At 43.2% G+C, this 17,657-nt stretch overlaps 2 protein-coding genes across 2 annotated transcripts; both read left to right on the top strand.

Moving 5' to 3' along the window:
• LOC109233632 lies at positions 9,306 to 12,321 on the top strand. Its single transcript, XM_019399511.1, has 7 exons — positions 9,306 to 9,410; positions 9,477 to 9,745; positions 9,824 to 10,346; positions 10,413 to 10,457; positions 10,807 to 11,163; positions 11,446 to 11,525; positions 11,733 to 12,321. The coding sequence occupies exons 1-7, from the start codon at positions 9,306 to 9,308 to the stop codon at positions 12,319 to 12,321; spliced, it is 1,968 nt and encodes a 655-aa protein (XP_019255056.1).
• Positions 16,126 to 16,680, top strand: LOC109233631 (uncharacterized mitochondrial protein AtMg00810-like). The gene is made up of 2 exons (XM_019399510.1): positions 16,126 to 16,394; positions 16,500 to 16,680. Exons 1-2 carry the CDS (start codon positions 16,126 to 16,128, stop codon positions 16,678 to 16,680), a joined length of 450 nt encoding a protein of 149 aa, XP_019255055.1.

Genomic DNA, 17,657 nt, shown 5'->3' with positions numbered 1-17,657 from the left:
ATTGAAAATCCTAAGTTCTACCCAACATCACCCAGTTTCCCATGAAAAACCCTTGATTTTGAATTGAAACCATGTAAAAAGATGTTATAGATTGAAGAAAACGAGTTAGAAATGACTTACTATTGATTTGGAGAAGAACTTGTCTTTGGAAAATCGCCCAAGAGAGTTTAGGTTTTGAGGAAGTTCGAAAAATGAAGAAATTTCGTCTAAGTTATAATTTACACAGGTGCAGATGTTGCAATTGCGACCAGGGGTTCGCAATTGCGAACCCTTAATCTGCTGTCTTCGCAAATGCGAAGAAACAGTCGCATTTGCGACCCCTGAGAAATCCTGTCACCTTCGCAATTGCGAAGGGAAACATCGCATTTGCGATGGGCAGGCATCGTAATTCCCACCCAAAGCTTGCATTTGCAAAGATGGCCTGCCTAGGCTTGGTTCGCATTTGCGACGCCTGGGTCACATTTCCCAAGCCCGAGGACTTCGCATTTGCGAAGCCTGATCTCGCAATTGCGAGATCAGAGGCCTGGGCAAAAATACCAGATACCAACTGAGATTTTCTAAGTCCAATTTTACTCTGTGGCCTATCCAAAACTCACCCGAGCCCTCGGGGCTCCAAACCAAACATGCACACTAACCTAAAAACATCATACGGACTTGTTCGCACGATCAAATCACCAAAATAATACCTCGAACTACGAGTTTAGCATCAAAATCAAAGAAAAATCTCAAGAACTCTTAAGTTTCAAATTTCACAACCGAGGGTCAGATTCACGTCATATGAAGTCTGTTTCTTACCAAATTTTACAGATACAACTTAAATACCATATAAGACCTGTACCGGGCTCCGGATTCAAAATACGGGTCCGATACCATCAAATTCAAACACATTTAAATTTTCAAAAACTCTTAAAATTTCAGTTAAACAATTTTCTTCAAAAATTCATTTCTCGGGCTTGGAACCTCGGAATTCAATTCCGGGCATACGCCCAAGTCCCATATTTTTCTACGGACCCTCCGGGACCGTCAAATCACGGGTCCGGGTCCGTTTACCCAAAATGTTGACCGAAGTCAGCTTAAATTCAATTTTAAAGGCAAAATTAGCATTTTTATCAAATTGTCACATAAAAGCATTCTGGATATACGCCCGGACCGCGCACGCAAATCGAGGCGAGATAAAAGGAGGTTTTTAAGACCTCGGAACACAAAATTGACTTGTAAATCATGTGATGACCTTTTGGGTCATCACATCCTCCACCCTTAAAACAACCGTTCGTCCTCGAACGGACTGAGAAAAGAAGTACCTGAGTCGGGAAAAAGATGGGGATATCGACTCCGCATATCGGACTCGGACTCCCAGGTAGCTGCCTGGGCAGGCTGACCTCTCCACTGAACACGAACTGAAGGGAACTTCTTCGATCTCAACTGACGAACCTGCCGGTCTAGAATAGCTACAGGCTCCTCCTCATAGGTCAAGTCCTTGTCCAACTGGACTGTGCTAAAGTCTAACACGTGGGATGGATCGCCGTGATACTTCCAAAGCATGGGCACATGAAACACTGGGTGCACAGATGATAAACTCGGCGGCAACACAAGTCTGTAAGCCACCTCTCCCACTCGATCAAGAATCTTAAAAGGACGAATGAACATAGGGCTTAGCTTGCCTTTTTTCCCAAATCTCATCACGCCCTTCATGGGCGACACCCTGAGCAACACTCGCTCTCCGACCATGAATGCCACATCACGAACCTTGTGGTCGGCATAACTCTTCTGCCTGGACTGAGCTGTACGAAGCCTATCCTGAATGATCTTCACCTTATCGAAGGCATCCTGAACTAAATCTGTACCCAACAACCGAGCCTCTCTCGGATCAAACCACCCAACCAGCGACCGACACCGCCTACCATATAATGCCTTATAGAGGGCCATCTGAATGCTCGACTGGTAGCTGTTGTTGTAGGCAAACTTTGCTAATGGCAAGAACTGATCCCAAGAACCTCCAAAATTAATAACACATGCTCGGAGCATATCCTCCAAAATCTGAATAGTACGCTCGGACTGTCCGTCCGTCTGAGGATGAAATGCTGTGCTCAACTCGACCCGAGTACCCAACTCACATTGTACTGCCCTCCTGAAATGTGAGGTAAACTGCGTACCCCGGTCAGAAATGATAGACATGGGCACGCCATGAAGACGAACAATCTCCCAGATATAGATCTCAGCCAACCGCTCCGAAGAATAGAAAACCGCCACAGGAATGAAATGCGCTGACTTAGTCAGCCTATCAACAATAACCCATACTGCATCGAACTTCCTCTGAGTTCGTGGGAGTCCAACAACGAAGTCCATAGTGATACGCTCCCACTTCCACTCAGGAATCTCAATCTTCTGGAACAAACCACCAGGTCTTTGATGCTCGTACTTCACCTGCGGACAATTCAAACACCGAGCTACATAGGCAACAATGTCCTTCTTCATTCTCCTCCACCAATAATGCTGCCGCAAGTCTTGATACATCTTAGCGGTGCCCGGGTGAATAGAATACCGGGAACTATGGGTCTCCTTTAGAGTTAACTCACAAAGTCCATCCACATTAGGCACACAAATACGACCCTGCATCCTCAAAACTCCATCATCTCCAACTGTAACCTGCTTGGCACCTCCGTGCCGCACTGTGTATCTAAGGACAAGCAAATGAGGACCATCATACTGCCGATCACGGATACGCTCAAATAATGAAGAACGAGTGACTGTGCAAGCTAGCACACGACTGGGCTCAGAAACATCCAACCTCACGAACTGATTGGCTAAAGCCTGAACATCCAAAGCAAGAGGCCTCTCACCGACTGGAATGTACGCAAGGCTGCCCATACTGGCTGACTTCCTGCTCAATGCATCGGCCACTACATTAGCCTTTCCCAGATGATACAAAATGGTGATATCATAGTCTTTCAACAGCTCCAACCACCTCCTCTGCCTCAAATTTAGCTCCTTCTGCTTGAACAAGTATTGCAAACTCTTGTGATCTGTGAACACCTCACATGATACGCCATATTAGTAGTGCCTCCAAATCTTCAGCGCGTGAACAATCGCTGCTAGCTCCAAATCATGAACTGGATAATTCTTCTCGTGAATATTCAACTGTCGCGAAGCATATGCAATAACCTTGCCATTCTACATCAACACCGCACCAAGTCCAATACGCGATGCATCACAATATACTGTATATGGCCCTGAACTCGTAGGCAATACCAACACCGGCGACATAGTCAAAGCTATCTTGAGCTTCTGAAAGCTCGTCTCACACTTGTCCGACCACCTAAACTAGGCACCCTTCTGGGTCAACCTGATCATCGGGGCTGCAATAGATGAAAACCTCTCCACAAACCGACGGTAATAACCTGCCAAACCCAAGAAACTCTAGATCTCTGTAGCTGATGTGGGTCGAGGCCATTTCTTGACTGCCTCTATCTTCTTCGGATCCACCTGAATACCCCATACTGATACAACTGGCCCAAGAATGCAACTGAACTCAACCAAAACTCGCACTTCGAAAACTTAGCATACAACTGACTATCCCTCAGAGTCTGAAGAATGACTCGAAGATGCTGCTCGTGCTCCTCCCGGCTGCGGGAATAGATCAAAATATCGTCAATGAAGACAATCACGAAGGAATCCAAATAAGGCCTGAACACTCAGTTCATCAAATCCATGAAAGTCGCTGGGGAATTTGTCAACCCGAATGACATCACCAAGAACTCATAATGCCCGTACCGAGTGCGGAAAGTTGTCTTAGGGACATCGAATGCCCTAATCCTCAACTAATGGTAGCCAGATCTCAAGTCGATCTTAGAAAACACTTGGGCACCCTGAAGCTGGTCAAACTAATTATCGATCCTCGGCAATGGGTACTTATTCTTGATTGTGACCTTATTCAATTGCCGGTAATCTATACACATCCTCATTGACCCATCCTTCTTCTTAACAAACAACACCGGTGCACCCCAAGGCGAGACACTCGGTCTAATAAAGCCTTTATCCAGCAAGTCCTGCAACTGCTCTTTTAATTCTTTCAACTCTGGCGGGGCCATACGATATGGCAGAATAGAAATGGGTTGAGTGCCCGAAGCCAAATGAATGCAAAAGTAAATGTCCCTATCGGGTGGCATCCCCGGCAGTTCTGAAGGAAATACCTCAAGAAACTCACGAACAACGGGCACAGAATCCATAGAGAACCTCAGCATTGGAATCACGAACGTACGCCAAATAGGCCAAACACCCCTTATCAACCATACGCCGAGCCTTCATATATGAGATAACCCTGCTGGTAGAATGACCAGGAGTCCCTCTCCACTCCAAACGAGGCAACCCCGGTAGTGCTAAGGTCACGGTCTTGGCATGACAATCCAATATAGCATGATAAGGGGATAACCAATCCATCCCCAGAATGATATCGAAATCCACCATATCGAGAAGTAGGAGATCTACATAGGTCTCAAGGCCCCCAATAACAACCACATAAGCACGATAAACACGATCTACCAAAATAGAATCACCCACCGGTTTAGACACATATATAGGAGGACTCAAAGAATTACGAGGCACAACCAGATGAGGGGAAAATAAGATGATACATAAGAATACGTGGACCCTGGTTCAAATAGAACTGAGGCATCTCTACTGCACACTAAAACCGTACCTGTGATAACTGCATTGGAGGCCTCAGCCTCAGGTCTGCCTGGCATAGCATAACATCGGGGCTGGGCCCCACCACTCTGAACTGTATCCCTAGGACTGCATCCTGCTAGCTGGCCTCCACCTATAGCTGCCTGGCCTCCACCTCTAGCGGCCCGGCCTCTACCTCTAACACCTCTACCCCTACCTCTAGCTGGCTGAGTGGGCGGTGGAACACCCGGTGCTGGAACCATAGCACGAGAACCCTGGTGCTGAGAACTGCTCGAGGCTCGAGGGCAAAACCTAACAATGTGCCTCGTATCACCACAAGTATAGCAAGACTTGGGCTGCTGAGACTGCTGACCCTGAAACTTACCTTGACGGCCTGGATAACCACCCTGAAAACTCTGGAGCGGAGGTGCACTGATAGGAGCTGGTGGTGCACTGTAGGGAAACAGATCATAATACTGCATATGAGAACCACGTCCACCTGGAGCACCATGAGAAACCTGAAGTGATGACTGAAAGGGCATAGGAGGATGGCCTCTACCAAAAGAATCCTTGCCTCCAGATGAGGCACCATTGAATTTGCCAGAATGACGAGGCCTCCTATCAGACCCCTGATCGCTCCCCTGAGCTAAAACCATCTCAACCCGCCTGGCCACATTGGCCACATCTTGGAAAGAAATCTCGCTACTTGTCTCCTTAGCCATCTGCAGTCTAATAGGCTGAGCGAGTCCCTCAATAAATCTCCTCACCCTCTCCCTCTCGGTTGGAAGTATCAGAAGAGCATGACAAGCCAAATCAATAAACATCGTCTTATACTGGGTGACATTCATAGAACCCTGCTGGAGACGCTCGAACCGCCTGCGGTACTCCTCTCTTTGAGTGACGGGAAGAAACTTCTTGAGAAATCGCTGCCAGAACTGGTCCCAAGTGAGAGCTGGTGATCCAACTGGTCTGGCCAAACAATAATCTCTCCACCATTTCTTGGCGAAACCTAACAAACGGAAAGGAGCAAAGTCGACCCCATTGGTCTCCACTATCCCCATGTTCCGAATAACCTCATGACAACTGTCTAACTAATCCTGGGGATCCTCTGAAGATGTACCACCATAAGTAGTAGTGAACAACTTGGTGAACCTGTCCAACCTCCACACAGCATCGGCGGACATAGCTGCTCCATCACCTGTCTGAGCTACTACACCCGGCTGAACTGCTCCAACTGGCTGAGCTGCTGGAGTCTGAAACTGGGGAGCCATCTGCTCCGGAGTGCGGGTAAAGGGAGTCTGTACTCCTCCCCCAGCCTGAGAGACGGCGGGTGCTACAGGAAGTAAGCCTGCCTGAGTGACACTCTCCATAAGGCCCACTAGATGGACTAAAGCATACTGCAGTACTGAGGTAGCAATGAACCCCTCTGGGACCTGAGCTGGGCCCACCGGAAGTGTCTGGGCCGGAACCTCATCATCAAACTCAACCTGAGGCTCCGCCACTAGTGCTGCTGGTCTGGGCTGAGCTCTGCCCCTGCCTCGACCCTTAGCACGGCCTCGGCCTTGTCCTCTGCCCCTTTGTCTCTGAAATAGAAAAGAGCAGAAAGAAACTAGATAGGAAGGGGACGCCAAGGCTTGCGGACGCCTGCAAGACTACCTCAGGTTTCCGATGGACTGAAGGCAGCAACCCCTAGCTAAGGTCCGTATGCTCCAATCTGCACAAAAGAGTGTAGAGCGTAGTATCAGCACAACTGACCCCATGTGCTGGTAAGTGTCGAGCCTAACCTCGGCGAAGTAGTGAAGAGGCTAGGACACAACAAATAATTAACCTGCAGTTACACAGTATCTAGCAGAATAACAGTAACAGAAGTAATTCAAAACTAACAGGGAGGGGTAACATGCTATGGTGGAAATACTAACATAAAGAATGACAGTAATAGTGGAATAAGGCAATTAAGGCATTTGAACCGAAAACATCAAGAAATCATAACAACAGGAAATAAGTGCACGACATCACCCTTCGTGCTTTTACTCTCAATCCTCACCAATGCAATCAAGTAATGAAAGTGTGCACGGTATCACCCTTCGTGCTTTATCTCTCTTCCTTGCCCATATAAATAAGTATGAATGTGCACGGCATCACCCTTCGTTCTTTATCACTCTTTCCTCATCATATGCATCAATATCAATGTAAATGTGCACGACATCACCTTTCGTACTTTATCACTCTTTCCTCACCATATGCATAAGTATGAATGTAAATGTGCATGGCATCACCCTTCGTGCTTTATCACTGACATCACCCTTCGTGCTTTATCACTCTTTCCTCACCATATGTATAAGTATGAATGTGCACGGCATCACCCTTCGTGCTTTATCACTCTTTCCTCACCCAAACAATAGCAAGAACAATATCCCGGCAAGGGAATCAACAATAAGTATAAATACGTCCCGGCAAGGGAATCAACAATAAGAATTAAATACGTCCCGGCAAGGGAATCAGCTATAACCAAACTTGTACCAATAATCAACTTCACAATTTCACCTCAACTAGAGCCAATGCTCAACAATAACCAAATACCAAGAAGAAAATCATAAATCTTACTCAACATGGATAATCAACAATTTAGGCATACGTAGTACTTATTAAGAAACACAACGATCACAATTTAAGGCCCACGGGCATGCTTGACACCAACGTATAGATACTCGTCACCATACCTATATGGCGTACACTACACTAACACATAGCAAATAAGGCACAACACCTATTCCCTCAAGCTAAGGTTAGACCAAACACTTCCACGGTCAACTCAAGCCTCAAACACCGCTTTTCCTTTAGAATTCGCCTCCAGTTTACTTGTATCCAACCCAAAATAATTTAACAAAATCAATAAATGCTAAATAATTCAATCCCAATGCTAAATTATAGGTTTTCAATCATTTTTCCCAAAAAGTCAAAAATCGACCCCGGGCCCGCTTGGTCAAAACCCGAGGTTCGAACCAAAACCCGATTACCCATTCACCCACGAACTCAAATATATAATTTGTTTTGAAAATCAGACCTCAAATCGAGGTCCAAATCCCCAAAATTTGAAAATCCTAAGTTCTACCCAACATCACCCAATTTCCCATGAAAAACCCTTGATTTTGAATTTAATCCATGTAAAAAGTTGTTATAGATTGAAGAAAACGAGTTAGAAATGACTTACTATTGATTTGGAGAACAACTTGTCTTTGGAAAATCGCCCAAGAGAGTTTAGGTTTTGAGGAAGTTTGAAAAATGAAGAAATTTCGTCTAAATTATAATTTACACAGGTGCAGATGTCACAATTTCGACCAGGGGTTCGCAATTGCGAACCCTTTGAAAATCTGCTGTCTTCGCAAATGCGAAGAAACAGTCGCATTTGCGATCCCTGAGAAATCCTGTCACCTTCGCAATTGCGAAGGGAAACATCGTGCGATGGCCAGGCATCTCAATTCCCACCCAAAGCTCGCATTTGCGAAGATGGCCTGCCCAGGCTTGGTTCGCATTTGCGACGCCTGGGTCGCATTTCCCAAGCCTGAGGACTTCGCATTTGCGAAGCCTGATCTCGCAATTTGCGAGATCAGAGGCCTGGGCAAAATTACCAGATACCAGCTGAGATTTCCTAAGTCCAATTTCACTCCGTGGCCTATCCAAAAGTCACCCGAGACCTCGGGGCTCCAAACCAAACATGCACACTAACCTAAAAACATCATACGGACTTGCTCGCGCGATCAAATCGCCAAAATAACACCTCGAACTACGAGTTTAGCATCAAATTCAAAGAAAAATCTGAAGAACTCTTAAGTTTCAAATTTCACAACCGAGGGTCCGATTCACGTCATATGAAGTCCGTTTCTTACCAAATTTTACAGAAACTTAAATACCATATAAGACCTGTACCAGGCTCCGGAACCAAAATACGGGCCCGATACCATCAAATTCAAACACATTTAAATTTCCAAAAACTCTTAAAATTTCAGTTAAACAATTTTCTTCAAAAATTCATTCTCGGGCTTGGGACCTCAGAATTCAATTTTGCGCATACGCCCAAGTCCCATATTTTTCTACGGACCCTCCGGGACCGTCAGATCATGGTTCCGGGTCGGTTTACCAAAAATGTTGACCAAAGTCAGCTTAAATTCAATTTTACAGGCAAAATTAGCATTTTTATGAAATTTCCACATAAAAGCATACCGGATATACGCCCGGACCGTGCAAGCAAATTGAGGAAAGATAAAAGGAGGTTTTTAAGACCTCGAAACATAGAATTGACTTGTAAATCAAGTGATGACCTTTTGGGTCATCATATATAGAGAAATCATTTTCCCTCTTCTAGAATATTCTTCTTTTCTTCTCTCTCTCAGCTCATCCGCCGATGGCGGATATCATCACTGTGGGAACATAAGAGTTCAACATGGTATCAGAGCCTACGCTCTAGATGTGAGATCCTCTATCTCATCTTTCTCATCTCGTTGTTAATTGGAGTTTCTCTTTCGTTCTCAGTCCCAATTCGCGAAATCGAGATTTTAGGGTTTTCGGATTCACAGGTCAATCGAGTATTTTTCGCTCATTCTCTTCACAATTGATCATCATTACTCACTTATTTGAGCTGAATCATGGTCGGAGACCAGGATACTTCAAATACAATTAACCCTAGTTTGGACACAACTAGTCCACTCTACGTGCACCCGTCTGAGAGTGCTGGAACAGTGCTAGTACCGGTAGCTTTTAATGGAACAAGCTATATATCCTAGAGGAGAGGTGTTCTCAGAGTGCATTCTGTAAAGAATAAAGTCGGATTCATCACCGGAAAATATAAGAAGCCGAGCTCCGATGATGCGAACTTTGACCAGTGGGCTCGATGCGATGACATGGTGACGTCGTGGATTCTTAAATCGCTCTCAAAAGACTTGGAAGATAGTTTGCAATACGTCAATGATGCCAAGGAGTTATTGCAGGAATTGGAGGATCGATACGATCAAACCAACGGGGCAAAACTCTATCAGCTTCAAAAAGAGATAAATGACCTTAGTCAAGGTGCTCTAGATATCACAGGGTACTAGACAAAAATGAAGAGGCTTTGGGAGGAACTAAACACTCTAAATTCCCATGCACAATGCAATTGTCAATGCAGTTGTGGAGCCAAGGCAAAGATGCACATAGCTGAACAGGATCGCAGGCTCATTCAGTTCCTAATGGGACTTAATGAAGTTTATACAGTTGTGAGGGGTAGCATCTTGATGATGAATCCATTACCTAGCATTGCACAAGCCTTTTCCATCTTAATCCAAGAGGAGAAGCAAAGAGAAGTCAGGCCGATTAACCAACTGGCCATGGAATCTGCATCACTCAATGTCAATGGACCTGGTCAGAATACATTCAGAACCAACTATGCTCCACATAGACATGGTACAGGGAACAATTCATTCAGAGGAAATGGAAATCACACAAACAATAAGTCAAGACTTTCTGTGGTTATTGCAAGAAGCCAGGACACACAAGGGAAACCTGTTATAGGATACATGGATTTCCATAAGACTTCAAGTTCACTAAGGGCAGAAATGCAGGGTCTGCTGCAAATGTTCACGGAGGCTGTGAAGAGTCTTTTGGTGGAAGTGTTGAAGGACCAGAAAACAATCCAAACCAATGTGTGCCAGGTCTGACAAAGGAACAATATGGATAGTTGCTGAATATGTTGGAGATCTTCTAAGCTGGAAATACAGGGGAAAATCCAAACAACATTGCTTGTGGAGTTGCCAATTTTGCAGGTATTCTAGCTTGCTCTACTTATAAAGAGATTGCAGAAACAACTATGTGTAAATGTTCTAAATCTATTGCTGACTTATGGATTCTAGATAGTGGAGCCTCAAACCATATGACTTATAGAAAGTCCTTCCTAACCAAAATTGAAACACTACCTATCCATTTTTAGTTACCCTACCTAATGGATACAAGGTCAAGGTGACAGAAATAGGAGAAGCATTCCTTGGTCCTAGCCTCACTTTGCTTAGAGTATTATATGTACCCAATTTCAAGTTTAATCTCATCTCAATTCATTCATTAAATGTGCATCTAAATTGTATGGTTAACTTCAATAAATATCTATGTCTGATGCAGGCCCCTTCAATGAAGAGGCCTCTTGAAATTGGTAAGGCAAGAAGTGGTCTATACTTCCTCTGCTCAGTGTGCCTCAGTCATGAGTCCAAGTCAAATTTCATTTCTGCTTTCAACTTTGATGTTTTCAAGCACTTTAGTTCATGCCTTCCTACATCTCTAAATACTACAAGTAGAACTGAGAGTCATCCCCTTCATTCATCTACATTTGCAGATAAATCATCATGTCCACCTAATGCTGTAAATATGCTCCATTCAATAAATAAGGCAAACTCTTCTACTGTTAATTCCATTTCAATGTCTTCTATTATGTCTCATGGAAATGCTGTTGATCATTTGTGTCACAATAGGCTAGGACATGTACCTTTTATAAAAATGAGGAAAATTTCCACAATACCTGTCAATTTTTCTCCCAAGCAGCCTTTCTTTTGCCCAATTTGCCCAATAGCTAGACAAACCAGACTCTCATTTGCCCATAGCACTACTACTTCCACTAAGATTTTTGAACTAATACACTTAGATCTTTAGGGTCCTTATCATATAAACATACATGACAATCATAAATACTTCCTAACCTTGGTTGATGACTTTAGTAGATCAACCTGGACTCACTTGTTGAGCTGTAAAAGAAATGTTCTCCAGATCCTCAAAGCCTTCATTTCCATGATAGAATATCAGTTCAAAACCACAGTCAAAATCATCAGGTCTGACAGTGGCCCAGAGTTTGTCAATAATGAATCAATGTCATACTTCCAAACCATGGGAATTGTTCACTAGAAAACATGTCCATATACACCACAACAAAATGGTGTGGTGGAGAGAAAACATAAATACCTACTTGAGACAGCCAGGGCTTTACTATACCAGTCCAAATTGCCCATGAGATATTGGGGGGAGTGCATCCTCACTGCCACATATCTGATAAACAGATTGCCCTCCATAGCTCTTAAAAACAAAAGCCCTTTTGAAATTCGATATGACAGTAAACCAAATTATTCACATCTTAGGAGTTTTGGCTGCCTCGGTTATCCCACTACCTTGAAAAGTCATAAGGATAAGTTTGAACCAAGATCCACACCTCATGTGTTCATAGGATATCCCTTTGGGACAAAGGGGTACAAGGTCCTAGACTTGGCCACTAAGAGGATACATGTTTCCAGGGATGTCCAGTTTTATGAAAACATATTTCCCTTTGCCACTAATTCTGAGCCAAGTCCTTCTAGCTTCCCTAGCTCATTTTCAAATTCCACTCCTACATTTGTTGACTCTGATCCTTGTAGTTTGAGAAATAGTCATTTATCTGATAGGAATGCACACCCTTTTGATTCTGTCACCACTGACTCACCTAACAGTTCACCTATCCTTACCACTTCACCTTTTGAAAACCAAATCACTACAAATCAGGATACTACTTCACTTGAAAGGCATGCACAACAACAGAATGATGTTTCCACCCTCACTAACCAATCAAATCTTCCACATTTGAGAAGATCCTCTAGAACTCATACAACTCCCTGACATCTTAAGGAATATATTTACTCCATACCAAATTTGCAGCCTATCTCTTCCCAACTCAACCAATCTTCACTTTCCAGATCACTTGATACTCAACACGGAGCTCGGGGCTTTGAGATTCCCTGTGATGGTGGGCCATTATGTTCCCTTGTCAAGCCTTCGCCAACTTTGATAGGCATACTGCAGCTCTTACCGTTGAAGGAATAAGTATTGCTTTGGCTTAGCTGTGGAAATCCGAACGCCTATCCCAACACAACCTAGCTATAACGACCCAGCCGATCGTTTTACAAATTAACACCTCGTTTCCCTATTAACTGCATATCCCGTGTTTGTTTCTGCAATTGTAAGTTCTTGGGAGCATTCATTTTGAGTTTCGGAGTGTTTTAGGATACTTAGTCCCTAAATGAGAGCTAAAGCTTTAGAATTTGGACTGTAGTCGGAGCAGTGTGAAGACGGCCTCAAAATGGAATTCCGTCAATTCCGTTAGCTCCCTTGGGTGATTTCCGACTTAGGGGCATGTTCAGATTGTGTTTTGGAGGTACGTAGCTTAATTAGGCTTGAAATGTCGAAAGTCGAATTTTTGAAGTTTCCGGTTCGATAGTGAGATTTTGATATTGGGGTCGGAATGGAATTCTGGAAGTTGGAGTAGGTCCGTTGTGTCATTTGGGACGTGTGTGCAAAACTTCAGGTAATTCGGATGAGGGTTTGATAGACTTTTTGATCAAAAGCGTAAATTTGAAGTATTGGAATCCTTAGGCTTGAATCCGAGGGTGTTTTGATGATTCGATGTTGTTTTTAGTGTTCCGAAGGTTGGTACAAGTTTGAATAGTGGTATAGGACTTGTTCGTATTTTTGGTTAAGGTCCCGAGGGCCTCAGAATGATTTCAGAAGGTTGTCAGAAGAATTGGAAGTTGTTTCGAGCAGCTTCAGCTGCTGATCTTCTGTCATAACCGCACCTGCGTTTGGGGACTGTAGGTGCGGAGCCGCAGAAGCGGTGTTGGCATTGCAGAAGCGGAAAAGGGGAAAACCAGCAGGGACCGTAGAAGCGGACGCTTCGTCGCAGAAGCGGCACCGCATCTGCGTAAAAGTGATCGCAGGTGCGGAAGCTGGGGTTTAATGAAAAGTCGCAGGTGCGACTTGGTCTACACAGAAACGGGACCGCAGGTGCGGCCCTAGAGCCCCAGATGCGATTTCACTGATCAGAAAAAGAGCAGAAACGAGGGTTTAGTCTCAAACCTTAGAAATTTGATTTGGGAGCTCGGGATTGGCGATTTTGGGAGAGATTTTCACCTGGGTGTTTTGGGTAAGTAATTCTTACTCGGTTTTGATTAATTTCCAGGAACCTATGCTTAAATTCATCCTTTAAATTCGAATTTGGGGTGAAAATTTGGAGAAAAATTGGAAAAGTTCTTAGGCCTATTTTTGGAGTTTTGATCAAGATTTTGATGTCGGTTTGGAGTAATTTCTGTAGATATGAACCCGTGAGAGTGTGAGGATTCCGAATTTGTAAATTTTACCCGATTCCGAGGCGTGGGCCCGGGGGCTTTTTGGGCGATTTTCCTAATTTCGCGTATTAGCTTCGAATTAATTAGTTGAGTTAGTTACTTAAAGTTATGTTTGCATTATGCAATTACTTTGGGTAGATTTGTGCCATTTAGAGTCGGATACTCGTGGCAAGAACGTGGTATTGAGTTGATTGAGCTGGTTCGAGGTAAGTGGCTTGCCTAACCTTGTGTGGGGGAACTCCCCTTAGGAATTGGTACTGTGATATGTGAAATGCCTTGTACGTGTGGTGACGAGTGCGTACATGTGCTAATTGTTGGAGATCCTGTTTTCATAAAGTAACTATAATTTCGTTTTCTTCCCTGTTTGTACTGTTAGCTTAGGAAAGCATGTCTAAGTGACTTAACTTCTTTATTTGCCCCAAACTGCCTTATTTGAATTCTGTGCAGCATGCTAGGCTAGAGATACACGTTTTACCTTGGTATAAATTTGATTGAATTGAATATTCTTCGTGTTGCTGCTGTGTGTTTATTTTGGGACTACGGGCGATATCCCGGGAGATCCCCCTTGTCTGTTTCATTTGGGACTATGGATGTGGTATTCCGGGAGATCCCCCTGCACTTTTACATTGGAACTATGGGACTGCACCCAGTAGATTTTCCCAGTACTGAGTATTTACTTTTGGGACTACGGATGTGGTATTCCGGGAGATCCCCTGCGCATTATGAAATGGACTATGGGACGCCACCCGGAAGATCCACTGGGTATTTATATTTGGGACTACATGACCGTATCCTGGGAGATCCCCGATTGTTATCTCTGTGTTGAACTGTATTCCTTCTATGATTATTTTGTCTCTCTTGTAGCTGTTGCCACTCTTATTACCCTGTGTTACTTTAGTACTGCTTCTTTTCCTTATATATTATTGTATATGACCGGTAGGGCCCTGACCTTCCTCGTCACTACTCGACCGAGGTTAGGCTTGGCACTTACTGGGTACCACTGTTGTGTACTCATGCCCTTTCCTGCACATGTTTTTCGTGTGCAGATCCAGGTACTTCGACTCAGCCCTAATACCCTTGAGGCGAGGTGATTCTCCAAAGACTTCGAGGTATATCTGTCGCGTCCGCAGACCGAGGAGTCCCTTTCCATTCTCCCTTGTAGTTATAGCCATTCTATCTTTTCTTTTGATTTAGATATGCCGGAGTTAGAGCATTTGTCGTATTCATAGCTTGTGATTCATGGGATTCCGGGTTTTGGGAATTGTTCGGTTTTGAGATCTTGTATTGTATATGGCAAGCGGCATCTTAAACACTTTTATATTTGTTATCTTCGGTTTTATATTAGTTTTTTTGCATATATTTCTTTCTTCCAAAATTATTAGGCTTACCTAGTCGTAGGGACTAGGTGTCATCACGACATGTTCACGGAGGGCGAACTGGGGTCGTGACACTAGCACTTCTCAAACCAACCAAACTTCACTCACCACATTATTTGGCAACAAACACCATGTTGCATTCAATACTTTTGATCATGAATGTCAGCAACTCTTAAGGAACATTTCACATGACTGTGAGCCAAACTCTTATGATGAGGCAACTGTGAATCCTGCATGGCAGGAAGCTATGACACAGGAACTTCAAGCATTACACACTAACAATACTTGGGATTTAGTGCATTTACCTTCATGAAAAAGGGCTATAGGTTGCAAGTTGGTGTAAAAAATCAAGCACAAGGCTGATGAGAGCATAGAGAGATTCAAAGCCAGGCTTGTGGTGAAAGGCTACACCCAAGAAGCAGGGATTGACTATACTGAGACATTCTCCCCAGTGGTGAAGATGACCACAATTAGGACATTGATCACTATTGCAGTAAAAAGAGGGTGGAGCCTTTACCAACTGGATGTAAATAGTGCTTTCCTCCATGGAGACTTGCATGAAGAAGTGTACATGGAGATTCCATAGGGGTTGATGGTAGATGATAATAAACTGGTATGCAGGCTCAAAAAATCTTTATATGGGCTCAAACAAGCTAGCGGACAATGGTATGACAAATTGACAGAATCCTTATGCTCAAAAGGTTTTCAGCACTCAGCTAGTGACTATTCACTCTTATATAAGAAGGCAGGATCTTCACTGGTGTTTGTAACAGTCTATGTAGATGATGTGATCCTAACTGGCAATGACTCAGAAGAGATAAAAAGACTGAATACATTCCTGCACAATCAAATTCAGGATCAAAGGCTTAGGGACATTACATTACTTTTTGGGTCTAGAAATACTGTATCAAGATAATGGAGTCCTGATGACTCAAAGGAAGTTCACCAATGATTTGTTGAAGGAATATGACTGCTTAGGCTACACTACTGTGTCATCTCCTCTTGATTCCACATTCAAGTTGAAGGCTGGAGAAGGAGCGTTACTCTCAGATCCAATGTACTACAGAAAGGTTGTTGGAAAGCTCAATTTCCTCTCCAACACAAGATTGGACGTAGCATACAGTGTCCAACACCTGAGCCAGTTTAGGCAAGCCCCTGGGGAGCCATATCTGAAGGCTGCTCTGCATGTCCTAAGGTACCTGAAACAAGACCCTACTTTGGGAATTTTTCTGTCCAAGGATCCCAATTATGGGTTAAGGGCTTATTGTGATTCAGACTAGGCATCTTGCCCTGATTCAAGGAAGTCGGTTAGTGGCTACATTGTCTTACTTGGTGATAGCCCCATTAGCTGGAAGTCCAAGAAGCAGAGTACAATATCACTTTCCTCTGCTGAAGCAGAGTACAGGTCAATAAGGAAAGTGGTAGGAGAATTAGTGTGGGTAAAAATGTTAGATGGAAGAACTGGCAGTGATTTGTCATGACCCTATTCCTGTGTTTTGTGATAGTATGGCAGCTGTTCACATTGTAAGAAATCCAGTCATCCATAAAAGGAATAAACACATAGAGGTAGACTGTCACTTTGTGAGGGACAAGATTCAAGATGGTTTTATTATGCTACACCATATCCACCAATACACAGTTAGCTGATATCCTAATCAAGGCTCTCACAGGGATTAAACATTCTGCCATTCTTGGCAAGTTGGCTGTGAACTCCTCACCTCCAACTTGGGGGAGGGGGGGGGGGGTATTGAGACTTACATTGTATTTGTATTTTAATTTTGTAGTCAAAGTTAGTTAGATTAGTTAGGGGCAATTTTGTACTTTAACCTAATAGTTAGATATTTTGTATATAGTCTGTAAGTTTATACATTTGAGATACACATAAATCATTTTCCCTCTTCTAGAATATTCATCATCACTGTGGGAACATACGAGTTTAACATAATCTACATCGAGAAGGAAAGTTTCAGAAAGAATGCTTTTTGTTCAACTGGAGTACTTTTTTGTACTTAATTAAATCAGGAATAATTTACATATTCTAGGAAAGTTTGAATATAAATATATACCCAGATACTTCTACAAAAATAGCTATGATTCCACTTAGAGCATGTTTGGAAAGCCACCTAAGAATTGGATTTGGGTGTAATTAGGTGTAATTATACAGTTTGACATATTTGTTTGGCCAAGTAATTACTTGGTCAGCATGGAATTGGCTGTAATTAGAGGGGTGTAATTACACACTCCAATTCTCAGGGGGGAGGTGAGAATTGGTGCTAATTGCACTGTGTAATTACAATGTTGCTTTTTAGTTTCTTTACTTTTTTTTATTTTAAATTATTTTCTTTATAACTTTTTATTTCTATTTTTCTAATTATTTAATTTTATTTTTACCTTTTAATTGTTTTGAAATTTTAAAATATATTTTTCTTTGTATATTATTTATCTTTTATTTCTATGT

The sequence above is a fragment of the Nicotiana attenuata genome, chromosome 10, assembly GCF_001879085.1.
Source record: "Nicotiana attenuata strain UT chromosome 10, NIATTr2, whole genome shotgun sequence".
NCBI classification, from domain to species: Eukaryota; Viridiplantae; Streptophyta; class Magnoliopsida; order Solanales; family Solanaceae; genus Nicotiana; species Nicotiana attenuata.
The sequence above is the reverse complement of the archived record's forward strand: the minus strand, read 5'-3'. Positions and strand labels throughout refer to the sequence as shown.

What these genes read in the sequence shown, in the direction of transcription:
- LOC109233632 (XM_019399511.1), top strand. Translation starts at nt 9,306, where the DNA reads ATGGTCGGAGACCAGGATACTTCAAATACAATTAACCCTAGTTTGGAC. An exon ending in CTGGAACAGTGCTAGTACCG is followed by an intron (nt 9,411 to 9,476) that starts GTAGCTTTTAAT and finishes CATTCTGTAAAG; the next exon opens with AATAAAGTCGGATTCATCAC. An exon ending in GTCACAATAGGCTAGGACAT is followed by an intron (nt 11,164 to 11,445) that starts GTACCTTTTATA and finishes AATGTTCTCCAG; the next exon opens with ATCCTCAAAGCCTTCATTTC.
- LOC109233631 (XM_019399510.1), top strand. Translation starts at nt 16,126, where the DNA reads ATGACTCAAAGGAAGTTCACCAATGATTTGTTGAAGGAATATGACTGC. An exon ending in GCTGCTCTGCATGTCCTAAG is followed by an intron (nt 16,395 to 16,499) that starts GTACCTGAAACA and finishes CCCTGATTCAAG; the next exon opens with GAAGTCGGTTAGTGGCTACA.